Source organism: Acipenser ruthenus, chromosome 44, assembly GCF_902713425.1.
Source record: "Acipenser ruthenus chromosome 44, fAciRut3.2 maternal haplotype, whole genome shotgun sequence".
Lineage (NCBI taxonomy): Eukaryota > Metazoa > Chordata > Actinopteri > Acipenseriformes > Acipenseridae > Acipenser > Acipenser ruthenus.
Window position 1 is genome coordinate 2,518,670 of NC_081232.1, and position 12,115 is coordinate 2,530,784.

General features: G+C 43.8%; 1 protein-coding gene across 1 annotated transcript in view; it reads right to left on the minus strand.

Annotated features, from left to right (window-relative positions):
- doc2a (double C2-like domains, alpha) overlaps nt 1–12,115 on the minus strand; it is an 86,248-nt gene that overhangs the window by 14,984 nt on the left and 59,149 nt on the right. Inside the window, exon 7 of the mRNA XM_033998207.3 lies at nt 560–619. Within this exon, the coding sequence (XP_033854098.1) occupies nt 560–619 (60 nt within the window). The remainder of the gene's footprint in view (nt 1–559; nt 620–12,115) is intronic.

The following is a 12,115-nucleotide window of genomic DNA, read 5'->3' on the forward strand; positions in this document are numbered from 1 at the left end:
CTCTCTCCCTCCTCCTCTCCCCTTCTCTGTTTCTTATTCCTCTCACACACAGAATAGCCTCAAGCGCATTCCCTACCCACTCATTCATCTCCATTCTTTCTCTCTCTCCTCCCTCTCTCCCCCCTCCCCCCTCCCCCCCACATCATGCTAACCATACCCTTTTTATAACACAAATGATCTTCAATGGCAGACAGGCAGTGGCACTGCAATGGTAATACAATAATGGTTCTTTATTACACTGAGGGGCAATGGTAGCAGAAGTATGGGGCAGCTACAATGGGGTGAGGTTGGTAGAATGGGACCACAGTGTGCCTATACCCTGAATGATCTTCAGTGACATTCAGACAGACAGATAGACACACAAATACATAGACACACACAGACAGACAGACAGACAGACAGACACATAGATAGACACACACATAGACACACAGACAGACAGACATGCAGACACACAGACTGACAGACAGACAGATAGACAGACACATAGACACACAGACAGACAGACATATAGACACACAGACAGACACTCAGACAGACACACAGACAGACTCCTCACCTCATTCAGGTAACAGGAAATTCCCCTGAGAGCCGTGGACATGGCAGTGGGAGAGGGCAACTGCAAAAGAACAGAACGAGAGAAAGTGAGAGAAAGTGAGAGAAAAATTGAGAGAAAGAGTGAGAGAGAAAGAATGAGAGAAAAGCCCCCCTAGCAATACAGAATAGTCAAATTTGGACAGAACATTTTCAGTGCCTGTATAAAGGAATACAAACTGACACCCTCACACCCCAACAAACTGACATTGTAAACAAACCGAGCTCCCTAGAGACAGCAATTAAAGACCTCCAAACCCCCCTAGACACCCCTATTACCATTGATGAGATCAGAGAACACAATTCTAAACTGAAACCTGATCAGATCCTCAATGAGATGCTGAAGTACAGCAACTCTGCTCTCTGGACACTTCCCTTAGCAAGGGGAGAGGGGCTCATCACCCCATGTATAAGAGTGGAGATGCGGTCTGTGTGGGGAGTAACCTCAGCAAACTGTTCTGTATCATCAGAAATCACAGAATATCCCAATTCCTAATGATTCAAAACATTATAAATAAGAGCTAGATTGGTTTCCTTCCAAAACACTGACTGCTGAACACATCTTTACTCTAAACATACTGATCAACAAATATGTACACAACTCAAACAAAGGCGAGATATTCGCCTGTTTTATTGATTTCAATAAAGCATTTGATTCTATTTGTCACCCTGGACTGTACCTCAAGCTGCTACAGTCAGGGATTGGTGGAAAAGTGCACAATACAATTTAATCTGTGTACTCAGCGATATAGTGTAAAGTAATGATTAATGGCAAGCAGTCAGGTCCCTTTAGACAGGAGAGAAGAGTGAGGCAGGGCTGCAGCCTCAGCGCCACTCTCTTCAACACTGCTATCAATGATCTGCCCGGTCTGTTTGAACAGCCCTGTTCCTCACACTGAGGTGAAGTGCCTGCTGTACATAGATGACCTGGTCCTCCTGTCCCTCACACTGAGGTGAAGTGCCTGCTGTACGCAGATGACCTGGTCCTACTGGGTCCTCCTGTTCCTCACACTGAGGTGAAGTACCTGCTGGACGCAGATGACCTGGTCCTACTGGGTCCTCCTGTTCCTCACACAGGAGGGTCTGCAGCACAACCTGACACTGCTGGAGGCCTGCTGTAAAACACGGGCTCTAGAGGTCAACCTAACAAGACTAGAATCGTGGTGTTCCAAATAAAGCCCAACAACAACCACGAAAAAAATTAAATTCTATTTCAGCAAACACAGAAATAGACCACAGCCTCTCATACAGCTAACTTGGTCTCACATTAAGCACATTAGGAGGTTACAATCTGGCAATCAAAGCACTAAAAGAGAAAGCTCTCAGAGCATACTACACCATTAAAAACACTGGCTGCATTTAATATTCCTACAGCATTATTATTCAAGATGTTTGACATCATAATTCAGCCAATCCTGCTCTATGTGAGTGAAGTCTGGGGTTCAACCATGAGTGCAGATTACTCAAAGTAGGATAAACCCCCACAGAAATCACACACCTTCTGTTCTGTAAAGAGGTCCTGCACACACACAGAGAATCCTCCAACAATGGCTGCAGAGCAGAGCTGGGGAGAGTCCCTCTGCTGATCCCCATACAGAAAAGAAGAACTCAATTCAGAAAGCAGCCCAAACTCCCTCCACTTCCCAGCACTGGAATCAGTCTCAGACAATGCACTTAAACCAGGGTTACACTCCTACATGGAATGCCTCTCCTCCAAAACTGCCATTAATATCCAGGAGAGCCTTGGCACTGAGTCCATCAGACATGAGGCACTGAAAAAAAAAGCACTAGGCTCTGCCCTGTAGAAAACTACACCCTCTACAGGAGAGAACAGATTAAACAGCAAAATAAACTCAACAGAGGGTACACTCTGGCAGAGAATCTCATTATCATCAAAAACCCCAAAAACAAAAATGTATTAACCCTTTGCGGTCCATTTATTCAGCGCATCTCAGGCGCGCAGTTTATTTTAGACGCGCTGTTTTTTCACAGTAAAATAGGTTTAAAAGGCACTGCATATCAACAGGACACTCAGTACTGCATCTCCAGCCCCTGTTGGCTGTATTTTTCACATACCTCTTCATAGTCGTGTATACTGATAAATCATCTCCTGATCACTTGTTTTATCACCAAACTCAATAATACGATCCAAGTCATTATTTTATTACTATAACATCTCAAAAAGCTCTGTAAATGTCTGTGATATTCTCTGAGCGCTGGATGCAGAAGCAGCTGTCTTGTTTGTTTATGTCCATGTTATCTCTGTGGTGCCGGGGCTATGCGTATTGCTCAGATCCGCCCCTTTTTTTTCGGTTTTTCTCGGCTTCTATCGGTCTCACTCGGCCATTGAATGGTTTTCTTGGCTTATTCCAGAGAAAAAACGACTAGAGACCTGTGCTTTACGTCTTTTTCATTCAAAAGGTCATTTAAAAGGTAATTCAAAATGATCTAGACAGCATTCAGAACTGGGCAGACACCTGGCAAATGACATTTAATAGAGAAAAGTGTAAAGTACTGCACGCAGGCAATAAAAATGTGCATTATAAATATCATATGGGAGATACTGAAATTGAAGAAGGGAACTATGAAAAAGACGTAGGAGTTTATGTTGACTCAGAAATGTCTTCATCTAGACAATGTGGGGAAGCTATAAAAAAAGGCCAAGATGCTCGGATATATTGTGAGAAGTGTTGAATTTAAATCAAGGGAAGTAATGTTAAAACTTTACAATGCATTAGTAAGACCTCATTTAGAATATTGTGTTCAGTTCTGGTCACCTTGTTACAAAAAGGATATTGCTGCTCTAGAAAGAGTGCAAAGAAGAGCAACCAGAATTATCCTGGGTTTAAAAGGCATGTTGTATGCAGACAGGCTAAAAGAATTGAATCTATTCAGTCTTGAACAAAGAAGACTACGCGGTGATCTAATTCAAGCATTCAAAATCCTAAAAGGTATAGACAATGTCAACCCAGGGGACTTTTTTTACCTGAAAAAAGAAACAAGGAGCAGGGGTCACAAATGGAGATTAGATAAAGGGGCATTCAGAACAGAAAATAGGAGGCACTTTTTTACACAGAGAATTGTGAGGGTATGGAGCCAACTCCCCAGTAATGTTGTTGAGGCTGACACCCTGGGATCCTTCAAGAATCTGCTTGATGAGATTCTAGGATCAATAAGCTACTACCAACCAAACCAGCAAGATGGGCTGAATGGCCTGCTCTCGTTTGTAAATTTTCTTATGTTCTTATGTTTTTATGTCGGACCAGAACATAGGACCGCAAACGGTTAACTAGATAAAGACTCAATGACCACAAACTGGCTATTGAAACTGTTTCTTTTTCTTTCTCTCGCTGTGTCTATCTTTTCTGATTGACCAGATGGCTTTTAAGCTGAGTGGCCGGCCGCTCATTAGTTTCAGGTGCTGGTGCTTAATTAGTCTCTGGTTTCAGGGTGGGAATAAAACACAACCAGGTGAAATCAATAACAGAAATAATAAAAAGTAAATGTTTAAATCAAACTACTGTGCAAACTATAACTAAATAAGTGACATAGTATATAAATAAATACTTAAATAAAACATGTCAAAAATCAAACAAATCCTTCATGAAAGTTCACGCTGCAACATTCTCCCCGGCTTTGTCGGTGGCCGTCCCTGGCTATAAATAATCAATTTATCTGTACCTGACCAGTGGCCTGCCTTAGTTCTCTTGGCTCCTCTGGTACTAAATCCAATCTAGCCTGTGGGAGCTGGACAAATAAATACCCCCAAGCGACTTGAGGCTCTTCCCTAACATTATCTGGTTCTCTTGGTGGCTCTATCAGGAAACCAAATACTTGGACAAAGATGGTTCAGATGCAAGGTTCTGTCTGGACCTGCCTTCCCTTTTGGTTGCAACCTATATACGGGACAGCCTGGTTCTGTAGAGCCAACTACAATATAAGGCTCTTTCTCCCAACGATCAGACAACTTGCCTTTCCCACGTCTACAGAAATCCCTCACCAACACATTTTCCAGGTAATAATGGGGCACCCTTTGCTACTCTGTCATAATTAACCTTTGCCCGTCCAGCCGCCTTTGCTGCCTGCTGGCTTGCTTTACCATATGCCATAGTTAATAGCTCATGGTGGCCCCAAGACTCTGTCCCTCCACCTTTGGGCCTAGCAGCTGTCCCTAATGTCACATCTGCGGGATGGCGGGCATGTCTCCCAAACATTAGATAAAACAGCAAATAACCAGTGAACGCGTGTACTGAATTATAATAGGCATGTACCAACTCTGGGAGCATCTCTGCCCACCAATGCTGTTGTTCCAACTCTAAAATGCCTAATAGGTTCAATAAGGTCTTATTAAAACAGTCACACAGATTGTTTCATTGAGGATGGTATGGGGTGGTCCGGCTGTTTGTATAGCCATAATACTGGCAAAGTTCTCTTATTAGGGTGGACTCAAAATTAGCTCCCTGGTCTGAATGAAACCGCTCTGGGCATCCAAAAGACTGCAGTACATGGAACCACAGGGCTTTAGCTGTAGTACGTGCAGTCTGATCCCTAGTGGGGACCACACATTCAAATCTGGTGAATAAATCGGTCATAACTAGGATATTCTGATACATATCTGTTGTACTCTGTCAGAAAATCAATGGTTTTGATCTCTAAAGGGGCACTAGTCTTAATGGGGACCAATGGTGCCTTACTCTCCGACCTTGATTTATGTAGGATGCAGCTAGTGCAATGCATCCTGTGTTTCATCACTGCAATCCTCCCATAATCTTCTTCATGTTGCAAGAACACAGACTGCCACTCCTGCAGCATGTCCAACTGTTCTTGTTGCTGAGGTGTCAGTCTCTCGCCCTGCAAAGAAATCCCTCACCTGTGGCATCTTGCTGGTTGAGGGTCTTGACTCCAGCTTCCACCACACTGGGGCTCAACTCTGTCAGAGTTAGAGCACGTTCTCCTTGTACCTCCATGGGGTTGATGGGGGAAATTGTAGCGAGTTTCTGGTGCCAATACAATTGGACGGGAAAGGGGTTCAAGTTCCTTACTCTCACAGGGATCCTCCCATGCATCACAGTTCCCAGGGTCTGAGCAACCTGAACCACTTCTACTTCATTCACAGCTTCAGCTAAGCCACAGTATCTCTGTCCTCCTGGTCCCATAGGGGCCCTTGCCCATACCACCACTTCACTTTGTGGGGGTACCTTGATAGGTCGGTGGTTAGCAGAATGTACAGATCCCGATGGTTCATCCTTTTGGGTGGCTCCTCATACTCACTGGCAATCTGAAGTAGTATCTGTCTGCGATGAAAGAACCACAGAATTACGTCCCAAACAACTCTGTCCAGCTTGCTGCGATCATATTCATACTTAATATCGCAGTCTCAGCTCCCACACAGTCATCTCGTGCAATTACCAGCCCTTGTTCTGGGATCATGACCCCACCTATTTGGAAGTCCAGTAGGGCATAGCCCACATAAGAGATCAAAAAAGTATCTTCTCTTCTTTCTCTGTACCTGCAGAGTGTCCTTCTTTCATTTACGAAACATTGCCCCCCCTACTTCATCTTTATCTGTGCCTGATCTCAAGAAACTAATACATGCCTTTATTTCATCAAGGTTGGATTATTGTAATGCTCTGCTTTCTAGTGTCTCTTCAAAACTAATTCATAGGCTACAGTATGTGCAAAATAGTGCGGCACAGGTTTTGACGAGAACAAGAAAGCATAATCACATATCCCCAATCTTAGCACTCTTCATTGGTTGCCAGTAAAATTCAGAATCGATTACAAGATCTTGCTGCTGACTTTTGAAACAAACCTTACACAGCTTTGGTCCAATCTGTCTTAAGGACATGCTCTGTCATTATGGGCAGCAGTGTGGAGTAGTGGTTAGGGCTCTGGACTCTTGACCGGTGGGTTATGGGTTCAATCCCAGGTGGGGGCCATTGCTGTTGTACCCTTGAGCAAGATACTTTACCTGGATTGCTCTAGTAAAAACCCAACTGTATAAATGGGTAATTGTATGTAAAAACAATGTGTAAAAAATAATGTTATTGTATGTAAAAATAATGTGATATCTTGTAACAGTTGTAAGTCGCCCTGGGGGTGCCCTACTGAGGCTTTTAAATCTGGACTAAAGACTTATTTTTATCAACTGGTGTTTTTGTAATGTGTTTACTGTTTATAGGTTTGTTTTAATCTTTCTATAAAGTGCTTTGAGATTTCTGTAATGAAAGGCACTATATAAAATAAATCTCTCAGTCTCTTGCTGCACGCATTTCCTTCATCCTGCTGTTTGATTTGTTGCATCTCCAGTCACTTTCCCCACAAAATATAGGAAGCAGATTTCTGGCATCCCTGGTGGGAAGTAAGGGGGCCAAACACGGATAAAAAAGTGAAGGGGCCCTTAAAAGAAACAAGGAGGCCCGGCCCCCCTTGGCCCCCCAGTAATTCGAGCACCGGTCTGTTCCTTTGTGTTAATGCAGTGTATCTGCGGCAATACTTGTTGAACTTGTCATGCCAATCAACAGTGGTGTAGTGCTATATTAGAAGTGAGGGGTCGCTGTCATCTACCCTCAATCCTACCACGCTGCCTGTCGTCAACAGAACCGCAGTGTATCACGCTACAGTAGTTAATGTACAAGTGTACCAATTCATTACAAATTCAGACAATCAGGTATTGAGGTATTACTGTAAAGCAAGAGCATATGCAAGGCACTAGACTTACAGCTATTTATGTTAAAGATAAATAAATAAATACATATTTTTATAACCAGTTTCATAGACTGATACACACATGATTAAAACACCACCATTAAACTTCAATGTATAGCCTCGAGAGCTTTTTGTTCCAGGTCATTCCTTGAGTGCTCCTATGAAACAAATACTACGGCGAATGAGTTTGTCCGCTTGCACTGTCGTAATGTCTTGTCTCTGCAGACACACAGAAAGAAGGGAAAGTTCACATAGGGTATCATACATCAGCGCTAGATCTAGCAAAAACTGTTTAGATGATAGCCTCCTAAGCAGTCCATCATATGTCCTTCTTGTGTCATTCATTGCACGTCGAAAATGATCACAAAGAGCGTCGTAACTGTAACACAATGTGGAGACTGTCAAAAAATAACTTGCAACCCATCTAGTGCTGAGAACACTGCCGATTTTCATTATTTGTTGATCCAATTGTGCAGCACACTCAGCCAGTTCTCATTAATTTTGGGGAGACTGCATACACAATATAATTTGTACATAAATAACTGAAAATTATTAATGCCCTTGATTTTGTAAATAACATCCCCTACTGCCAACTCCAGTGTGAGATTCAAGCAATGCCAAACAATGATATCAGGGTATTTTGCAGTGATTCTCTGAGCTATTTTCTGCCAAGCAAATAGTTGTTTCAAATAGTTATCATAGAATCTGTATTTATCCAAACACTTAAATAGTTGCTCAAGCACAGTGTCAGCTTTTTGATCTTGTAATTCAATTAGATCGAGGAACATGAAATGAGGCTCCTCGTTTTTGTCACTTTCACACTTCAGATAAACAATAAGTGCTGACTTGCTGCTCAGACTTGATGATTCATCGATGACTACAGAAATTTTGCAGTTGTTATGGACAAGGTGCTGACAGATTTTCTTTCACATATCAGAAGCTACATGGTCCGTTATTTTCGTAGCACTGTATCTAAAGCAGCCTACCAGCATCATGGGGGAAACACATCGGGAGTGCTTCAGGGAGTACCAGCGGACATCAGAGACCCGCCCCAGGGTGATTGCACAGTGATTATGCGACCACATGGTGCATTGGCTTTGCTCCCTCAGGAAAACGGAAGTACAAATGTGCAAAGCCATTGCCTTGGAACAATTGTGCCATGTAGTCAGTGGTCAGGTGTGGGTACAGTGTCACAATCCGGCCACCCTCAAAGCAGCTTGTAACCTGGCTGAGGACTCCCTGATATCCTCCCAGGCCAGCCTACTGACCTCTCCCTCACCACCGAGCAGCAGGGGACTGGCTCCACCTCCATCCCTCATCTCGCTGCGATCCAGACCTCCGACCCCAATGGGCAGCTTAACCTCAACACCATGGAGGCGATGGCTGGTCCCCAGCTGGGGTAGATTCAATGCCCCTGACCTGCTGCCTTATCAGCAGCGGGACAGATATGTAACCCCAGTGCTATCTGCCCCTCCTATCTGTTCCAGGTGCCATCACACAAGACATATCACCCGACACTAAAATCATATCTATCGGTAAGGCCGATGCAGTGTCACCTCGTAGTGGAGGTGGTGGAAAGACTGCCACACACAGTAATTCAGGTCCGGGACTGGCGAGACTATACACAACTAATTAAAAAGGAAAGTCCCGACCGTACACATAAATGTGGCAGACAAACAAGGGGACACGATTGGTGAGATTTTCCCCTTACAAGCGACTTGTTTTCTTCCCTTTTTTGTCCTAGAAAAACAAAGAAAGAGAGACGGATCGAAAAATGGAAAGGTTCATCAGTGAGACGATGTTGGTGCCTGGTGGGAGAAAACTCGTCTGGTATCAAACGGCAATCAAAGGGAGTTGCTACGCAGTGTGACCGAGAGGACGAGGTTACTGGGCCAACCGGACAGATGTTACTCTGGCCCCTCTCAATATACCGGCCATGTGGGACCGAAGCGCGGACCTAGTGTGGGACCAACACAACAACCCCACACTAGTGCTCGCTTGGGGACAGGTCCGGTCTATTGAAGGTAAGGATGTTGAAGGCACTGGGGCGCTAGTATATCCACACTTCATTACAAAGAGGGCAAGGTCCACACTTCATTATCAAGGTGAACCCTGCCACGTGAACAGGACAGCCTGTAACACAATTGATGGTTCCTCAGTCTTATCAGCCCGAGGTCATTTGCGGGGCACCTGGGAGCTGATAAAACTAGGGAATGCATATTGGCCTGATTTTATTTGGTAGGACATCATAAGGAAGTGTTGAAATATGTAGCCACATGCTTAGACTGCCAGCAAGTAGCGCCGGGTCGAGTGCGCCCCGCCCCTTTCATCCCACTTTCAATAATTTCCACTCCCTTTGAACGCATTGCAATGGACATTGTACGCCCTTTGCTACCTTCTGACTCCGGGTATACCATATATTAATGGTGGTAGATTATGCAACGTGATACCAGGAGTCAATTCCATTGAGGTCACTAGTACAGCTGCAATACAAGGAATTAGTGCAGATTATGTCTAGAGTAGAGATCCCCAAAGAGATATATGTTAATCAGACACTAAAGCAGATGATGAGAGGGTTTGTGAACCAAGAGCAAAAACATTGGGCAACGTTTCTTCCCTACCTCCTTTTTGCAGTGAGAGAGGTGCCGCAGAGTTCGACAGGTTTCTCCCCTTCGAGCTCTTGTACGGCCGACAGCCTCGCGGCATCCTCGATCTGTTGAGAGAGGGGTGGGAAGAGCACAAAGGCTCGTCCAAAAATGTAGTGAAGCATGTGCTCCTACTCAGAAATCGCCTGGATTTGGTCGGTCGTTTGGCCCAGGACAATCTAAAATCAGCTCAGCACCCGCAACAGCAGCAGTACAATACAAAATGCACAGATTTGGACCTTTCAACCAGGACACAAGGTCCTGTTATTTCTTTCCACTTCAGAATCCAAACTGTGTACGAAATGGCAGGGGCCATATAAGGTGATTCGGGCTATAGGGAAAGTGAATTATGAAATTAGACAGCCCGATTGCCGCAATGAACAGGAAATTTACTACATAAATTTACTGAAGCCCTGGCAGGCAAGGGAGGCCTTATTTATAGCCCCAGGCGAGGATGATTTTGGATCTTGTATAGAAGCCCCTAGCTCTCAGAGCATTCAGATGGGGGAACAGTTACTTCCCCCATCTGGCAATCCCGAAAACCAAGTCCCAGGTGAGGTCTCTCTTGGGGTTGGCTGGTTATTACCAAAGATTTATCCCTGAATATGCCACAGTGGTCAACCCTTTGGTGAACCTGACCAAAAAGTGTGCACCAAATTCAATTAAATGGACAGAAGAATGTCAGGGGGTGTTTGATACCATTAAGCAGAGAGTCTGCCAAGCCCCTACTCTTATCACACCAGATTTTGATAAGGAATTCATGATCCACTCCGATGCTTCAGATGTTGGTCTGGGGGCAGTCTTGTCCCAGCAGGTCGACGGAGTAGAACACCCCATCCTCTACATAAGTAAAAAGAATGCTCCCACGGGAGGGTAACTACTGTGTCATCGAAAAGGAAAGTCTGGCCATTAAATGGGCCACTCAGACCTTATGCTATTACCTATTGGGACATTCATTCAATCTCATCACTGACCCACTCAAGTGGTTAAGCACGATGAAGGATAGCAATTCCCGGATAACTCGTGGTATCTGGCACTACAACTCTTCATGTATTTTATGAGACACTGTAAGGCTGTATGAAGCCTTAATAGCTACATTTTATTAAAACAAATTAAAACATTAAACTTTATTTTTTATGCACTTTATAATGTATAAGTAAACGTATTACCCGCCACACAATGTGCTGCAAGAAGAATTCTTAAATGAATGGCAGTGAGCCTGGCCAGGCAATCTATTTCATTGTGAATGCATCTTTGTTTTTAGCTCCATATATTATTTTTGTTGTTGCCTAGTTTTTTAAAAACTCCTTTGGCATCTGGTATAATTCATGTCTTAGTATCCTTTTATATTAGGGTTAATACGGTAATTTTCTGGCTATGCACGGTTGTATTTGGCCCAGTCTGCTATCCGTAGTTGGGGGCGGAGCTTGCCTTGCTTTGGGAGCTTGTTACTTGTTAGGTATAAAAGCACAAAAAAGCCAGGTATGGTGGTGACTTGCTGTTCCTGTTATCGGTGAAGAAAGACAACTTAGTTAGTTTCCAGAAGCTTATAAAATTGTTGGTCTCCAGAAGCTTTTAAAAGTGTTAGTCTGTATTTTGCATTTATTTTCTTTCCTACTGGTTTCAATATGTGTGTGGACTAAAAATAGTGCGACAAACATACCGTTATACTAACACGCAGCTCTTTCGTTCTCGAAAAGTTTTATGTGCAGTTTTCTCCAACAACCCCTCGGTTTGATTGATTTATTTTGCTACTTTACACAAAGTGGAATAACATCATTAAGTTTACAACTAAGGTTCGGGAGGATGGACAAACCCACACACATTTATCACTTCATCTAATGGTATCCAAATTGAATAATTACAGCTAGCATAAATAACCTGTTTACTCACCCTTCCTTTCGCATTTGTTCTTTCGCCATGGAAGTTATACTGGATTACAGTATCTCTGACAACAAAGATTTATTTACTGTTCCTCCCGAACAGAATCCTCCTGCGACACAACCTGCTTTGGTTACCCCCGGCTGCTGATTCCATCTGCAATAATTCCATCCCCAGCTTTCTCGGTCTCCATGGCAGTCTCCACAATCCTCAAGATCTGCTTCAACGTGCAACAGGCTCCAGCAGCTGTTCATCCTCCTTTCTGTCTGCTGTGGGCATCCAACATG